At 34.8% G+C, this 18951-nt stretch overlaps 1 protein-coding gene across 4 annotated transcripts in view; it reads left to right on the forward strand.

Moving 5' to 3' along the window:
• The window catches only part of ICE2 (interactor of little elongation complex ELL subunit 2), an 86875-nt gene that overhangs the window by 22846 nt on the left and 45078 nt on the right, over window positions 1-18951 (forward strand). For all 4 annotated transcript variants that reach the window (XM_024735192.1, XM_024735190.1, XM_024735191.1 and 1 more), the window contains exons 7-13: window positions 978-1115; window positions 2247-2360; window positions 2534-2693; window positions 3652-3833; window positions 11353-12349; window positions 13050-13225; window positions 18091-18220. In XM_024735192.1, the coding sequence (XP_024590960.1) occupies window positions 978-1115; window positions 2247-2360; window positions 2534-2693; window positions 3652-3833; window positions 11353-12349; window positions 13050-13225; window positions 18091-18220 (1897 nt within the window). The remainder of the gene's footprint in view (window positions 1-977; window positions 1116-2246; window positions 2361-2533; window positions 2694-3651; window positions 3834-11352; window positions 12350-13049; window positions 13226-18090; window positions 18221-18951) is intronic.

The raw sequence follows: 18951 nt of genomic DNA on the forward strand, positions 1-18951 counted from the left end.
AAAAATATATATATATATATATATATATATGTATATATGTGTATATATATATATGCTTATTGCTAAAAGCTTTTGTGATATAAACTATATTCTAAAGGGTTCAGATTAAGGTTCATTGAGAGAAGAAGAGAAAACACATACATTTGGCCCTCCATATCCGTGGGTTCTACATCAGGGGATATGGAGGGCTGACGGTACTATACCATTTCAAATAAGGGATTTGAGCATCCTTGGATTTTGGTATCCATGGGGGATTCCAGAGATGCGAGGGACAACTGTATCTTAGAAGATAATGTAGTATGTATGGTTTTATAACTCCCCTACCCCCTCCAAAACTGCTGTGCTTCTTTGAGTTATTTACATGTTATCACATGCTTGGGTGAAACTGTGAATTTTTCTTCCTTATTACATTTCCTGGTAAGTCATTAATATTTTGAGAACGTTTTGGAGAGAAGAAAATACTAAATACTCCATCATTTGAAGTAGTTATAAAATTTCTCATTTATTTTTTAGATTGAAGGTTAGAATGACCTGTAAGATAACTACTTCATTAATTCAGTGTGCTTGGGGATCTTTTTAGGGTATTAAACTTACTTATTTCTAATCATTCATGTAACCGCTTTTATTCCCATAAAGTGTGTTAAAATTTTCACGTGGCTTTATTTCTTTGACAGTTTCTTAAATAGCAGAGAAAATATGATGTGTCTTCTCTAACTTTAAATTTTAATACAATTGCTAATTTTAGTATTATTAAACATCAATGTTTTAAGAAATTAGGTTAAAAAGAATTGTTACGAAAAATAAGAGTTTAAATCAAGTAAGGATATATAGTGTGCCTGGATTGTTAGAAGTTTGGTTAATGAAATGAGGCTCATATTTGAAATGAATGATTATTTAGTCACATGTGACTAAGTTATTTTTGTTGCATTATTAGAGAAGTACAAAAAAATGAATTTCTCTTAATTTTTATTTTTTAGCAAATTTTAAAAGCTTGTATTGAACAAGTGAAAAAGTATCCAGAATTCTATACTCTCCATGAAGTCACCAGCTTAATGGGATTCTTCCCATTCAGAATAGAGATGGGATTAAAGTTAGAAAAAACTCTTCTTGCATTGGTAAGGTTTACCATAAGAAAATAAAAGTAAACTTATTTTTGTCTGAAATATCATCTGTATTTCACACAGAAGCATAATTTAGACATATTTCAGTATTTATGTTTAAATTTTGAGCAGTAACGAGATATACTTTTTAAAATACGCAATACAAATGTGTCCCCTTTTAATGTATGACTACCATTACTTGATGTTTTTAAAAATATCACTACTGGGACTTCCCTGGTGATCCAGTGGTTAAGACTCTGCACTCCCAGTGCAGGGGGCCTGGGTTCAATCCCTGGTCAGGGAACCAAACCCCACGTGCCGCAACGAAGATCCCACATGCCACCAGCTAAGACCCGGTGCAGCCAAATAAATAAATATATATTTAAAGAAAAAATAAAAAGTTAAAAAAAATATCACTACCAACTTTATTTCTTGATTTTCTTTTCTTAGTTTCCATCTCTTTTATGTTTCTGAATACAAGCAGAAAGCTCCTTTTCTTTTAAGGGGATTTTACTCAATATCATGTTGGAAGTAGGTGTGTGTAAAGAAGATATTTTAGAGTTTCTCTCATACCCTGCTCTGACTTGTACTTCATACAATGAGAGGTTAGATTTTAAAATGACAGGGAAGATTTCATGGCACCCTTATCTTGGACCCTTTTTTAAAAAAAAACCTATATGGGGGACTTCCCTGGTGGTACAATGGTTAAGAATCCGCCTTCCAATGCAGGGGACTCAGATTTGATCCCTGGTCGGGGAACTAAGATCCCACATGCCGCAGGGCATCTAAGCCCACTTGCTGCAACTACAGGGCCCATGCACCCCAACTATAGAGCCCACGCGCTCCTTAGCCCGTGCGCCACACTAGAGAGCCTGTGCACCACAACGAAAGATCCCACGTGACCTAGCTAAGACCCAATGCAACCATAAATAAATAAATAAATAAATAAAATCTTTAAAAAACAACTATATGGTGGTTGTCAGGTAAAAACATTAAGGTCTTGTCTTAAGACGGCTCTAAATTTGATATTTGCATTTAGTACAATGAAGAATTTTAAGTTATAAGTTTCATATGATGAAAAGATACTTCAGGGAAAAAATACATCAAGATTTCTGCAATAAAACATTCATTTTTTTTCTTATTTAGGGCAGTGTAAAATATGTGAAAACAGTATTTCCCTCAATGCCTGCAAAGTTGCAGCTGTCAAAAGATATACCTACCACTGAAACACCAGAACAAACAGCTGCAGCTATGCATTATGTAAGTAGTAAAGTGGTTTTGGATCTTCCTAAGCAATCTTCTGTACCTCATAAAGTACATGTAACCTGGTTGTTCTAAAGTACCCTTCCTGAATTTCTCCCTTCTTTTCATTATTTAATCAAAGAAGTTTCTAATAAGTGTAATCAAGTAACAAGTTTCATGTTGTTTTTCAGGACATTAGTAAAGACCCAAATGCAGAGAAGCTTGTTGCAAGATATCACCCTCAGATAGCTCTAACTAGTCAAGCATTATTTACCTTATTAAATAATCATGGACCAAGCTACAAGGAACAGTGGGAAATTCCAGTGTGTATTCAAGTAATACCTGCCACAGGTTTGTGATTTGCCATGTCAAGTGACACTCTCAAAAGAGGAGTTGAAACAGTTCTATTTCAGCTGTCTGATTATAGTGGTCATTTGTCAAATACAAAAAGCTAAGTTTTGATTTAAGGAGGATGTAAATTTGACAATTACATGCAGTAGAAGAACTTTTTAATATATAGTGCTAAGTATACAATTGACACTCATAAATGAGTTATTAGATTTACAGGACCTGTATGCATGCTGGGTGTGTGAGAAGTAGAGAAAAAATTATAGTTTAGGGTGGCCAAAGATACATGAAATGGTGAGGTTCTTCTGTCTTTCACTGAAATAAAAGGAATGCGATACTTTATTAGACAGCCTCAAATGGGTTAGTTTCCAGGGTTTATTTACTTACCTATTATTGGAATTCAGATTTAAATAAGTCTATACTTATAAGATAGTCTCTCTCTTAACAGTAAAATATTTACACTTAAATTCTGTACCAAATATTATTCCCCTTCTATTTTTGTTCATATTTAATAATTTTCTCATATCTTTTAGAATTAATATTCTTGTATGTAATAACATAATTGGAGTAAATGAAGGACTATGTCTAAAAACAAAACTACAAATTAGAGTTAAATGTAATATATTCTCCGTGGTAAACATTTTATCACTTTTTGAAAGTATAACCCAAGAGGAACCGAGTAATAATGACAGTAAAAGTATAACAATAAAAAACAGAAAATCTTTTTTTAAATTGTTAGAAAAAGAACATATTTTTCTTGCCAGTAAGAGTCTCTTGCCCTTAGATCTCTAAGGGACTTTAAAAATCTTTTCATTCAAGGCACACGTATGGGACATGTGCTTCCAGTTTCTATCCTGTGTCTCTTTGTTTAGTAATTCTTCTGTTATACATCCTGGTTTTTTTTTTTTTTTTTAATATGACTACTAGTAACTAATCACTTCCATTCTTTTTCTGTGTTAAGGTTCAAAACCAGTTAAAGTAATTTATATTAATTCACCACTTCCCCAAAAGAAAATGACAATGAGAGAGAGAAATCAAATCTTCCATGAAGTTCCCTTAAAATGCATGATGTCCAAAACCACAACTGTTCCAGTCTCTGCAGTATTTATGGACAAACCAGAAGATTATATATCTGAAATGGAAGTATGTAATGCTTTCTTTTCTTTTCCTTAAGAGAATGTACTTGTTTATCCTTTTGAAGAATCACATTTTATTGCAAGTCTCTAAATCTGGTAGTTAAAAATACAGACTTTAGATTGAAACTTAAAATTGAACCCCACGTGGATCTAGACTTTAGACAACTAATTTAACCTCCTTCAGCCTCAGTTTTCTTCTTTTATAAAAGAAAGATGATAATACCTACTTCATAAAATTGCTGTCAGGATTAAGTTTGATATTTATACGTAAGATGCTGAGCACAGTCTTTAGTACGTATGTACTGAAAATTCAGTCAGTAATGGTGATCATAGTGGTGATGGTTTTATTTAATTAGTCTCATTTGTATTCAAGAGTTTTTAAGTATGAAAAGGAACAGATGAGTTTGACTGGGGCAACAAGAATTTGCCGGATTGTTAATCCTTTTTAGTGTATGCTTATTATCTGCGTGACCGTAGGCAAACTACATTATCTCTTTGTGTCTAGTTTGCTCTGTCTGTAAGATGGGTATCATGATAACCTAACTCATAGAATTCTTGGGGATTAAATGAGTTAATACACCTAAAGCATTTAGAACAATGCTTGGTGCTCCATAAATACTAGCTTTTATTATTTTGTGTATTTTGAGATATTTTCCCATGATTATTAGAGCAAGGCATTCTGTTTATACAAAACTTTATTCATCCATTCCACAAATATTTATTGAGCAGATACTGTTCCATGCACTGAGGATACAGCAGTAAATAAAGATGAAGTCTCTTTTCTTTCAGAACTTACATTAGTTTCAGAGGGCACAGATAATTAAAACAGTATCAAAAAAGCACACATTGATAAATGCTATGCAGAAAAATGGAATAGGTTAAGGGGAAAGAGATGGGAATGGGATTCATGATCAGGAAGGCTTTTCCAAGGACAGGAAATTTGAACAGGGACTTGAATAAAGTGAGAGAGCAAACAAAATTAGAAAATAAAATAGAAAATTTTTTTCTCATTTACATATAAGAGCTCATACTATTTTAAGAATATTGGCCTTTTGTCTTTCATATTTATTTTTTTTTGGTTTGCCATTTGCCTTTCAGTATTTTTATGATGTGTATGTCATAAAGCACTTCCAACTTAAGTTTTTTGGAGGTATTTTTGTTTTGTTTTACATTTTTAAATCTATCTAAAATTTATATTGGTATGAGGTGAATGTCAGTAAGTAACAAGTGCTATGAAGAAACATGAAGTAGGTTAAGAGGGATGAAAAGTGACGGAGTAACTTCTTTCAGTAATGGCAGACCAAGTAATTTGGGCCTTCCATTACCGATGACAACTAAAAAAAGCTGGACATATTATATGTTTATTTCTTAGAATCATCAAAGACCTAACAAGATAGGGGGTACTATCTGAGGGCTGAGATACTAAAGAGCAGAATCCAGGTTGGTAAGCCTGTCACTTAGGGTAGTTTTTGCCCTGAATGGTATTTGCCAGTTCTGAAGAGGCAACAGAGAATGTGCTTTTGGCAGCATCACAGGACTAGGAGGACAAAAGTCAGAGTTCAGTTTTCCACCATGAGCTTGGACCCTGCAGGGCTATACCCCAGGAGTAAGAGTGAACAAGAAATAAATCAGCTTTCTTGTAGATTGTATTCTGGGTTTTCAGGCCTTGAACTTGGATTCAGATGCTTTTGGATTGCTAGTGTCTCTAGATACCTAGCAAAAGCAAGTGACAATACTTCTTAGAGGAACAGAATGTCATTTTGAGCCTCAAATTATTTCTACAAACAAGTTTTTAAATATAGCATCTGGAAAACATTTAAAGACAACTAGACACTGGAGGAGTAAATAAAAATTAAGTTTCTTTTCATGTACTGGATACTCTGAGCAACAACCATCACAAACAATGACCAAAGAAATAGACTCACAGAAATGGATCCTAGAATTATCAGTCACAAACTGTGAGCCAACTCTGCTTAATTGTACAGCATGCAAGAAAATTAAAGCCACGTTTTAATTGGAAGGAATATGCCTTGCAATGCAGGGGACGCGGGTTAGATCCGTGGTAGGGGAACTAAGATCCCACATGCCATGGGACAACTAAGGCCATGCGCCACAACTACTGAGCTCGTGCGCCTCAACCAGAGAGCCCGCGTGCTGCAAACTAGAGCTCACTTGCTTGGAGCCCGTGCATCACAACTACAGAGCCCACACGCCCTGGATCCTGCACGCTACAGCTAGAGGGAGAAAACCCGCATGCTACAACTAGAGAGAAGCCCACACGCCGCAACTAGAGAGAAGCCCGTGTGCTACAACGAAGACCCAATGCAGCCAAATAAATAAATAAATATTTATTTATTTTTTAAAAAAAAGTACAGTTAAGAATTCTGTAAAGGGGATTATTAGCACATTAGATAAAACTGATAAGAGAATTAATAAACTGGAAGATGGGTCTGAAATGACTATAATGAAACAGGCAACAAAAAGAAAATATGGAGAGTAGGGCAAGAGGTATAGAGAATGTAGTGAGAATGTCTAACATTTGTGTACTTGCACCCAAAAGAGAGGTGTACAAGAGGTAATGGGACCAAACCATACTTGGAGACAAAGAAAAACTCTTAAAAGCCACCAGAGAAACAAAAGGCACATTAGCTATAAAGGACTGAGAGTTAGACTGACAGGTAACTTCTCAACAACAACGATGAAAGCCAGAAGACACTGGGAAAATATATTCTCCTGAGAGAAAATAACCCTCTTACTAAAATTCTCTAACCAGTGAAATATCCTTAAGTAATAAAAAATTAAGAAAAGATATTTTCAGATAAAAGCTGAGTTTGCTACTAGCAGACCTCCTCTAATGGATGTTCTTCAGGCACAAGGAGAATAATCCCAGATGGCAAAAGGATGGTGAAAGATGCAAGAATGAATAAGAATAACAAAAGTGAAAATAATGTGGATGGGCTCTAATTTGTAGGTGAGTGCAGGGGCACTTGGGAACTTAAATAGTTCTGAGATGACCTGGGTCCTAAGAACTCTAGAAACTAACCAGCCAAAGTTCCTTCCAAGACAAAAGCCTTGGCTCAGGAAAATTCACCAGTGGTAAAGTTCATATTGAGCAGAGCAAGGACATTAAAGGTAAAGGAAAAATAAGTTTTCAGATAATTGTGGGAGAGGGAAATAGAGAAAGCAGATATCAGAATGTACTAAAGATTTTATATGAACACACAAACAATGCAAACCTACATGCATACATACGTACATCATGGTAACAGTGAAGCATGAGCTTAGAGCCGTGAAGCTAAGAAAGCTATCCTGGCACACTCTCACACAGGATTGTCCTCCTGCAGAAGCAGGTGTGCCCATCTCAATTAAACATGAGAAATAGAAGAGGATTGTTGATGGAAATTCTTACAAAGTTATTAGAGGAAGAAAAGTTAATTGCTATAACATTTTTACAGTCAAATGAAGAGAGATGTACCCACAGAACAGATGAAAACTAATGTGTTCATCCTTTGCCCTAGAAACCTCACTTCTAGAAATGTAGCTCAGAAGTACACTAGGAAAAGAATAAAATATTTGTGCAGGGTATTCACCGCAACTATAGGTATTCATTAGAAACAGTCATCATGTCCCTTAATAGGGTATTTATTAAATAAACTGTACATCTTCAATAGCATACTATGCAACTATTACAGGCATACCTTGTTTTATTGTACATTGCTTTATTGCACTTCAAAGATGCTGCGTTTTTTACAAATGGAAGGCTTGTGGTAACCCTGCATCAAGCAAGTCCATCATCGTCCTTTTTCCAACAGCATTTGCTCACTTCATGTCACTGTGTCACATTTTGGTAATTCTTGCAGTATTTCAGACTTAGTCATATTTGTTAATGGTGATCTGTGATCATTGATTTTTTTTTTTTTGCGGTACACGGGCCTCTCACTGTTGTGGCCTCTCCCTTTGCGGAGCACAGGCTCCGGACGCGCAGGCTCAGTGGCCGTGGCTCACCGGCCCAGCCGCTCTGTGGCATGCGGGATCCTCCCAGACCAGAACACGAACCCGTGTCCCCTGCATTGGCAGGCGGACTCTCAACCACTGCGCCACCAGGGAAGCCCAATCATTGATTTTTTGATGTTACTATTACAACTTGCTGAAGGCTCAGAGGATGGTTAGTGCTTTTTAGCAGTAAAGTATTTTTCTTAAGACATGTACATTTTTAAAGACATAATGCTATTGCACACTTAATAGACTATAGTGTAAACATATCTTTATATGTACTGGGAAACCAAAAAAATTTGTGTGACTCACTTTTTTGTACTATTTGCTTTATTGTCATGGTTTGGAACCAAACACACAATGTCTCCAAGGTATGCCTATAAAAAGAATAAGAAAGCTCTAGGTATGCAACTGTAGTGTGATATCCAAGATATACTGTTTAAGTGAAAATGGTCACTCAGAGAATTAAGTGTCTATACATCCTTAAAGATTTATATCCTAAGTTCAAAAAGAATTGCCAAATATCTTAAACTACATTTAGTAATCATATTATTAGTAATGATATTGCTGTTGTTATTTTGGACACATTAGATAGTATGATAAAGCAAATAAGTACTTATATTTATATTAGAAACCAAGAATTTTAGCATAAGAAATACAAATGCCAATCAAAGGACTTAAGTAAAAACCTTATAATAATATTGGAATTATATAAAAAAGATGCCAGTGCCAACTTGAAGGGTTTCCCATTGGCCAGAGTGTGTCAGTTTGACCATGACAAAGAATAACTGCAATGGATGGAAACATATGAAATAGTTAAAATCCATGAATTCATAATAATATCTTTTAAAAAAAGTATTAGTCACCTTTGGAGGGTGCTAGTGTATCAAGTCATTTTCTGAAAACTGATTTTTGAAAATTCAAGTATTTGTCTTACTTTTCCAGTACAAACTGTATTTCAGGTAATGATGAAATACGACTGTTACCATTTTGCAGTTCCTAATGAAATAGTGAATCTAGGCAGTGATCATCATCAATGACTGCTAAAAGCTTTAGAAGATTAACAAGGAATTTTAATGGGTAGATTAGTTTGTTGACCCTTGATGAATCAACAGAACTGTTGTAATATCACAAGAAGAAAGATAAGCAGACGACATTAGCCTCCTGATTGAAGTGGGAAGTACACAGTACCACATATAACATGTTCAGATTTTTTAAAATGTGCCTGAATCTGATCAAGCTACTAGATCATTTTAATAGGAAATGTAGGGGAAGAGTGTGTTAAATGATATCATGGGGATGCAAAATCCAGAATATGGAAAATTTTATAGGATAACTCATCTAGTTTCTTCTACAAATAGCTGGTGGATATGGGAGTTGGCAGAGTATGGGGGAGAGGTATTTGAGAAATAAATTTGAGAGACATCACCCAAATGCAGTGTAGGGATCTTGGTTGGATCCTGATTCCAATAAACAATTGTAAAAAGAAATTGATCAGACTAGGAAATTTTAACAGTGATTAGATATTTCCAGCCATTAAGGAAGTGTTAATTTATTGATACAATTAATGTGTTTTACCGAAGAATCTTTTTATAACCACATACTAAAATATTTACAGATAAACTGCTGTTTTTATCCAAATTTGTCAGGGGTTGAGAACATTGTTTTTCAATTCATTAATTTTGGTTTTATATTTATGAAATTCCTTCATTTTATTATTGTGATTATATTATTCTTTTCCTGTTTCTTGAAAAGGCTATGAATGATGCTTCAGATTTTTAATGTCCAGTGTTCTCATTTTTATTGCTTTTTAAGTATTCTGTAATTATCATTTTAATTTCTTCTTTTATCCAATAATTTGGAGAGTTTTTAAATTTCCAAGTTCTTGGGTTTATTATTGTTTGTTTACTTTTTTCTTAATGATTTCTAATTTTATTTTCTTCTAAACAGAGAGTCAGACCTTAACAGATTCTGCTTTATACTATATTGATGTTTTCTTTGTGTATTAATTTATAGTCCATCTTTGGAAATGCCCCTTCGATCCTTGGGAGGGAAAAGGTATATCTTTGCAGTCTATATGTATGTTTTCAGTCATTCATGTATCTTTGTTTCAGTCATTAAATATTATTCATACTTTCTACATCCTTATATTTACTAAGAGACAGTGTATCAATGACCAAGTACAGTTGTGTTTCTGTCAAATTTTCCTTTTATTTTTCAGTTTTGACAATTTTGATGTTATTTGACATGTCACAGTTCATTATCTATTCATCATGGATTGCATCTTTTTCAACATAGGATTCCTTTTTCTATCTAATGCTTTTTGCATTGACTTCTCTCTAACACTTAATATTGCTAGTCCTTCTTTCTTTATTTCTTGGTGTCATGTCCCATTGTTTTGTTTTGAACCTTTTTGTGTAAAAATGCCTCATGTAAACAGAGTATAGTTTAATTTTATTTTTTGACTAAATATGGTAGTCTTTTTATTTTAGCAAGTGCTACCATTTGCTGAGAAACTGCTTACTATGTACAAGGACTATGCGAAGAAACTTTCTATATATAATTTCTCATTTAATCCTTAGAATAAACCCAAGAGGATAACCCTATTATCCCTATTTCAGAGATGAGGAAATTGAGTTTCAGAGAGGTAAAGTAATTTACCCAGGTAGACCTTTCTTACTCACTACCTGAGGCTGTCAGAATATTTTTCTCTCAAATCCTAAACTGTAATCCAATTCCATGGTATTTATCTAAAGTGCTCTGCCAGACTGAGGAGAGATGTTGCTACCTAGGGAGAAGATAATTTATTCCTGAATAAATTAGAACTGTCTGTAGTTCTTCTATTACCCAAACAGTACATGAAAAACTATAACCTCAGTGGCTTCATGTCCCAGAATACAATAAAACCACTTCCTATCCATTTCTCCTCTTATTACTGAGAGTTGTTTTCCCTGAGTAGATGTATAAAGAAAGTCACTGATTGATGTGAGAGGCTGTTGACACTTCCCCAGTTGCATTAGAGAGCAGCTTCCTTACCGTGGCAAAGACGCTTTCCTCCTGGTCAGCTAAGTCTCTGCAAGACTGTATAAAGTGGGTATGAATGAAGATCTTTTGCCTTCCTATTTGGCCTAACATTTCTTCTTTGTGGTCCTGTCTGTTTTTTTTTTTTTTTTGCGGTAAGAACCCGTGTCCCCTGCATCGACAGGCGGACTCTCACCCACTGCGCCACCAGGGAAGCCCCTGTCTGTTTTTGATTAGTGGAAATACCTCTTGAGATGTGGTAGTTCACAAGTATTCCCCATTTCCTGTGGTATTGCAACTTGGCAATTTTTTCTGTGTTTCATCAACATTTCAATGGGAAGGTAAGGTTAAATAAATTAGGTGCTAGTAGTTTGTCAAAGCAAGAACCTTTCAAAGCCATTAGACTTTTCTTTCTACTTTTAAAGAGTATGAACTATGTTTGTGATGGGACATTGATGGGTGAGGGGCGGCCTGGAATTTTTGCTAATAGTTTGCCAATATATTTTCTTAAGATGTCTTATGAAGTTAATGAGTGCCGAAAAATTGAGACCCATGAAAACTTGGATCTGGATTTTGATGATGATGTTACAGAACTTGAAACTTTTGGAGTAACCACCACCAAACCATCAAAGTCACCGAGTCCAGCAAGTACTTCCATAGTACCCAACGTGACAGATATGCCCCCAGCCCCCAGCATAGCAATCAGATCTGAGGCACCAATTGCACCAGACATGACTGCTCATTCTAGAAGTATATCTCAGATTCTGATGGAACAGCTGCAGAAGGAGAAACAGCTGGTGACTGGCATGGACAATGGCCCTGAAGAGTGCAAAAACAAAGATGATCAGGGATTGATCCCCTGTGGTGAAAATGTATCAAATTCTGAGAAGTCTTTGGTACAAGATAGTGACTTGAAAACATCTGATGCCTTACACTTAGAAAGTTCTTCAGAAATTGAAACCTCTAATAAAAATGATATGGCTTCTGATATGGAGTGTGGTGATGCAAGAGTGAATGTTCCAGAGAACACAGACAATAATTCAAAGGAAAAGCCTGTTACATCAGAAGCAGCTAAAACTGAAGATGTAATTCTTTGCCATAGTGATACAGATGAAGACTGTTTAATCATTGATACAGAGTGTCAAAATAATAGTAATGGAAAGACTGCTGATCTGGGTTCTAATTTAAGTTCTAAACCAGCTAGCCTAAATTCTTCCTCAGGACAGGCTTCTGTAGGAAACCAGACTAATACTACTTATAGTCCTGAAGAGTCATGTGTTTTAAAAAAACCTATCAAACGAGTGTATAAAAAATTTGATCCAGTTGGAGAAATTTTAAAAATGCAGGATGAACTCTTAAAACCAATTTCCAGAAAAATACCTGAAATGCCGCTGATGAATTCAGAAAATTCTAAACAACCTCCTAGTTCTGAGCAACCCTCTGTTACTTCAGATGCCTCTAGTTGGCCAAAATCTATATGGCCTTCTGTGTTTCAGAAGCCAAAAGGACGTACGTAAATATTTACAAAGAATTTTATGTTAACTGTTTTGCTTGTTCCTTATCCTTAGGTTTTCCCCCCCTTCCCCTACTTTCTCTTCGTTATAATATGTGTATGATCTTTATATAGTCATTGAGAGTTCATTTTCCAGTCTACTGATCAGTATTTCAGCTTTCAAAACCTTCACTCTAGCGATGTACCCACAGTTGTATGGATTTTTGTAACCTGTGTTTATCCAACATTTACGACGGCTGCTAAGCTATAGATAATGTGGTTTGCTGAACTGATGAAGGGAAAATCCAGCAAAAATAATGATAAATACTTATTAGTCTAAATTTACTTATTCTTGGTGTTTAGACTGTAGTTTTGTACTTTTTCATTTTGTGAAATAGATGTAAGGCTGCACCTCAACTCTGCCTCGATTATGAATAACACTACTTTTTTAAACTTTTTTTTTTCTTCATATGTTGTCTTACAGATTTATACTTTGGCTAGGGTTAGTGAAGGTAGTAGGTAAAAGGAAGAGAACCCTAAAGCTTTGATTTCAGCTCTTGCTGGAGTTCCAGTAAAAGTAAACAGAAATGGTAATAGTGTAATGATCAACTCAGAGGAAACAGAAGGTTGATAGTTGAATTGTTTTATCTTGGATTATGATGGATAAAGAGCTAATGTATTTTAAAATAAAAATGACAAATATAATTATTTTTAAAGGATTGCCATATGAACTTCAGGACTATGTTGAAGATACATCAGAATATGTAGCTCCTCAGGAAGGAAATTTTGTTTACAAGCTATTTAGCCTACAAGACCTGTTGTTACTTGTGCGATGCAGTGTCCAGAGGATAGAGACCAGACCACGTTCTAAAAAACGGAAGAAAATCAGAAGAGTAAGTTGTTACCTGGGGAGTTACGGTGTGGTAGCATAAGTAGATGATAAGCAAATATTTAACATGCCATTCTTACGAAGTTTAATTTTAAATTGTTGATCACTCTTAGAGTAGTTTTTTCAGGTTGAGTTTTTTTAGTAAAATACTGAAAACACTTTTAATAAAGTGTTTAGTTCAATGTAATAGTCATGAGTGCCAGTAACATTCTTGCATGGAATATATAAACTTTGTGAAAAACGGTACCATTGTAGATATGACCTAGACTGGCACGTATGTTCCAGCTTTCTCTGTGAATTTGGATTTCCTTTATGACATATTAGCCTCTTTATTTCTTACTTTGGGAATCTTTTTGAGTCATTTTAGAAGTTCACATTTTGAGAAGTGGGCTTTCATACACATTTGAAATGTCTTCCCAGGACTGTTAGAAAACCAAATGTCTTCCTTTCTTTTTCCCCTATTGTTTCTTTTGGGATTTGATATAAATATTTCCCTCAGTTAAAAAAGTTTTTGCTACAATTTGAGTAATTTGTTCTTTCGGCAGATTGCTATATTTGATATTTTAAGGTCTCTTTCAGATTAATTTGATTTTTGTGTGTGTAACCACTGAATTCAGGTAAATAAAGAGGAGCTTTTATGGTATAATTGATTACGTAAGAAATAGTGAAGTCTCTTTAATTTTTTCTTAAGAGATTTTTTCAGTTGTATCCATTATATCATAGTTCACTTTTCCTTCCTTCCTCCCTCTTTCCTTTCTTCCTTCCCTCCTTTCTTCCTCCCTCCCTCCCTTTCTTCCTTTTTTTTTTAATTTAAAAAAATTTAATTTATTTATTTATTGGCCACACCGTGTGGCATGTGGGTTCCTAGCTCCCTGACCAGGGATCGAACCCACGACCCCTGTATTGGAAGTGTGGAGTCTTAACCACTGGACCACCAGGGAAGTACGTTCCTTCCTTTTTTTAAATTTTTTTTCCCGGTACGCGGGCCTCTCACTGTTGTGGCCCTCCTGTTGCGGAGCACAGGCTCTGGACGCGCAGGCGCAGCGGCCATGGCTCACGGGCCCAGCCGCTCCGCGGCATGTGGGATCTTCCCGGACCGGGGCACGAACCCGTGTCTCCTGCATCGGCAGGCGGACTCTCAACCACTGCGCCACCAGGGAAGCCCCGTTCCTTCCTTTTTTGATGTCTCTGTTTCTTGCTATTTAACCTACCACCCAATAAGAATCCTCAGTGACCACTTTAGAATGTCAGTATTTTGGATTAGGGAACAGGTGACTCAGGAACAGTGATGTTCCAGCATTGACCCTTATGGATCAAGTCCCTGACTACTACTTTACCATATTAAGGTATAACTGGAAAAAAATTTTTAAAAGAAGAAGAAGAAGTGCCAACCTTTCTGAGCTGCTAATAGCAATAGTGTGAGGGTCTATCATGAAAAACCTCTAAGGCTAACCCATCAGGATCAAGGATGTATACGCTGTCCACCAAAATCCAATGGACCTAGTGGATCTTTTGCTTGATGATACTTTTGTTCTTAGAAGGAAGACTGTGAATAAAATTTTAAATTTCTGATTCTCGTAATTTGGTATTTCATCACTGGTTCAGACTTGAAATTATAGAAACCAACTGGTTTTGAATTAAATATATAGGGGAGTGTTTTTTATAAGAGAATGTCAGGAATGATGAAATGCTATAGGTCTGATTTTAGTCTCCTCCTAGATAAATACAAATATTCCCTGTATTAAAAGATTTTACTTTATTTGCTGATTTTTTCCTGTCTCATCTGTATTTAATGGCCATAGCATGCATACATATCTTGAATACATATAGTGTCAGTGCTATGGACTGTATTTTCAAGGTTTTATTTCATTAATTCATATTTGCTATCTGATTTATTTGGGGACTAACCTCATTTCTTTCATTTTCTACTCTGTGAGCCCATACCACTCTGTATTGATCTGCCAGCTTACAGCACTTAGAAATTATTGATGGCCAGGATGTCTTAAGTAAGAATAGCCTAGGGATATTTTTGGACACTGGTTTAATTGTTGAAAGAGACAACCTGTTAAGGACATTGTCATTCACTTGACTAAAGTGAAATTTGAAATTTGTAAATATTAAGATAAAACCTTACAGGAGAGAATTCACTCTTCATCAAAATATATCAAAAAAGTCAAGCCCCAAAGATTAGCTAAATAGGAGCCTTCTATTTCTGACATGTCAAACCTGGAGTAAAATTTTAAATTTTTCAGTGAATGCTTATCATATTATACCTATCATTATATGTAATTGTTTAGTACACGTGGTTTAAATTCCTTTGTAGAATTTATTCCCTTTGGAATCATCTCCTCTTCATCTCTGTTTCTTTCAAATGTTTTATTCCGTAGATACTCAATAAATAGGTATTGAATAAATGAGAAAAACTGAGGCGTGAGGAGAGAGGAGGGTGTTGTTAACTGGAAGGGAAGTTGAGGCACTAGCTGAGAAATTTTGAAGGTAGTGTTTAAACTCTAGTTAGGTAAGAATGCATCTTCATTAACATTTCCTTCTTAAAAACCAACTTGTTTAGGTAAAGCTTTAAAATACTCGGAAGTCTCTTCATCCTCTGCTCTGCAAGAACCTCATCTCTTCTTTTTTTCCTTTGGTTCTTCAATTCTGTGTTATTGTAGCTGAGATTTTACTTTCCAATATCATTTATCCCTTCTCATCAAAATTCTGCTTAATAAGAGCTACATGACAGAGGAGAACTTAAAGCAGCAGCCAGTCTCAAATGATGGCATGAAATAAAGAGGGCTAATTTGGAACACAAGATGAAGCTAGAACTTACTGAGTTCTACATATAATTATGACATCCAGACCACGTACCTTTGAATGATTTAATATTATGTTATCGTCTGTCTCTGTTAACCAAATTTCCTAAGAGTTATATTCTAAAGTGACTCAAAAATTTAGATCCAGTTACATTAAAGTTTATATTGGCATTCTTGGGCCAGAAAAAAAGGATCCTGAAGGTGCTTGAATATTAGGAAAGAACAGAATGTACCTATTGGGATTACTGACAGGATACTAGCTTTGAAATATTTATTTAGGAATGTATGTAAACGTTTGGAAGGTTTATGTAAGAAATTGGAAGACAGAGAAACAAAAGAAGATTTCATTTAGAATAGGAGTGACCAATAAGGGATAAAGGAAATAGTAAATTTAATTTTTATAATTTAAAAACTTTGTACTTAAAGTTTCACTTTAAATTTGGAATACTGAGATCAAATATTCAGACTTTTCTTTCCCTTGGTTTCCTGGAGATGGCAGTAGAATACATATGGAAATTAATGCCAGGTTCAGGATTTAGTTTTATAGATATGACAGTATTATCAAAGAAAATCCCCCAGAGTACTTTCTTCAGAAAGAGTAATATTTTTTAATTTGAAAAGAAATCTTGAATTAATTCTGTTACCTGTTCATGATCCAAAAGGGGATATTCTTTATCAATTATTCTTTTTCTGACTCTGCTGTAAACTGGTTATCTCTCCTTGAGCAAATATCTTAGCCCTCTGGGCCTTTATTTCTTTATCTCTGGCTTCTATTGGCAACTATAAGCAGCCATAAATGCAGATTACCAGTTGCTGAAAAATTATTATACAGTTAAGTGCTTTTAGCAATGAAATTACCCTATTCATAATTTTTTTTTTTTTTTTAAATTAAGAAGACACTGTAGGGACCTTACTACTCAAAGTTTGGCCCCTGGAACAACAACTTATTAAACATGTAAAGCCTTGTTTTTCACCTCAGATTCTGCATTTATTTTAAAATGGTTATTCACACACACTGAAATTTAAGAAGCACTGCTGTAGAGTTTTACTACGTTCAAAGGTAATAATGAACCAAAGTTAATTGTTAACAGAAATTTTACTGGATTTCAATTGTTCTTACCACCATTGTGCTAATAAGCCCACTAAATTTGCTACTTTATGAAAATCAGTAATTCTGAAACATTTATGAAATATTTTCAGGTATAAAAGTGAAACACAGCTTAGTATAATTTCAAAAGTACTAACCAGTTATATCACTTTAAGTTCCTTAAATCATGTGTTTCTCCTTCTGCAGCTGGAAGTGAAGAGACTGCTATTAAGATTAGAATTTTCTTTGACTGAAATGAGATAATACGAGCACAGTGAACATGACTAGCACTATGTTATTTTACAAACATGTATTTCCTTACATATCCTCCTTAAGGCTGGTAGAGGGTATAGTCATTTTGCTTAATCTATTTAGTGTCCTGACCAATAAACGCTAAATGGCTAATTTGCCAGGTACTTAGTGTCTGGAATAAAGCCTTTTGTATTAATGAAGATAGCAACATTCACAGATATTAATGTAGGTGTTAGTGCTCATACATTCATAGAATGAAAACACAGTATTTAAGCCTGAGACAATGTGACTAATGCTTTAAAGGGGCAAAAAATTCCTACTTTTTTTTTTACCCTCTTGAGAATTATTAGTATGTATTACAGTCATGGCTTTCCAGCTTCTAGCTTTGAACCTTGGGCCATTATGTATCCGAGGCTTTGTTCCAAGGATTCTGTCAGTCACGTTCTGTGACAGAAATAAAATATGTGCATGTGTGGAGAGGTATGTTGATTTTGGTTGGGGGGGGGGGCAGCCTCTGGTTCACGATCTCTTATTTATCCACCATTTGCCCACATCGACTAAGGGTTCTATCCATCTTTCTGTCTGAATCCTACTGTATTTGAAAGGATGAAATAAGATTACCTGAAAGTGTTTTGAAAGTGGCAAAATTATATAGGCAAATGTATTTACTGTTAATAGTAAATTAATGGAGCTTTATAAGAGTATAACCTTGGATTGCAGCAATTTCCAGTTTACGTACTACCAAAAGTGGAGTATCAAGCTTGTTATGGAGTTGAAGCTCTGACTGAAAGTGAACTTTGTCGCTTATGGACTGAAAGTTTATTGCATTCCAACTGCTCATTTTATGTTGGTAAGTTATGCAAGAGGCTTTGCTCTCCTTTTTAATTCCCTTGTAAATACATACAGTTCAGTTCATTCATAGATACTTCCATTCTGTACTTTTAATTTTCAGTTTTCTGATATATTAATATTTCTTTCTATTAAAACACCATTCCTACTCAAGAGTTAAATGGCAGGGTGGGAGTAGTGATTATCAAATGTTTTAATTTCTCTCTTATTCCCTTATTGTACATGAATGCCAATGTAATCGTTGTATTTTTAAAATACTTATTTAGGAGTATAACTAAAAATGTAGACATGTTTTGTAACAAGCGTTTTTTAAAAGTACTATTTAATTGGCTTTAAAATAAATAAATAAATAAATAAATATATATATATATATATATTTTTTTTTTTTTTTTTTTTTTTTTGGGTATGGGGGGCTCTATTCCCAACCACTGTGCCGCCAGGGAAGCCCTAAAATATATATTTTAAAATTTTCTTAAAATTATAATGACATTGTTTTTTAAACCTCAAATATTACCTTGATGAAATAGTTTTTTACTTTGTTTCTGTTTTTGTTTTTTTTGGGGGGGTAGTTAGGTTCTTAATTTGTGTTGGCTGTGTTCATGTACAGTTAACATAGTTCACATGAAGGATTACTTGCTAATCATTGTTGATACTGTTCTGTTTCATTTGAATGCCTAATCCTATGCTTCTCTATTCATCCCGTACATCTCATGCCAGTTATCTCCAGCTGCC

The sequence above is a fragment of the Neophocaena asiaeorientalis genome, unplaced genomic scaffold (genome assembly GCF_003031525.2).
Source record: "Neophocaena asiaeorientalis asiaeorientalis breed wild unplaced genomic scaffold, Neophocaena_asiaeorientalis_V1.1 scaffold264, whole genome shotgun sequence".
Classification (NCBI taxonomy): Eukaryota; Metazoa; Chordata; class Mammalia; order Artiodactyla; family Phocoenidae; genus Neophocaena; species Neophocaena asiaeorientalis.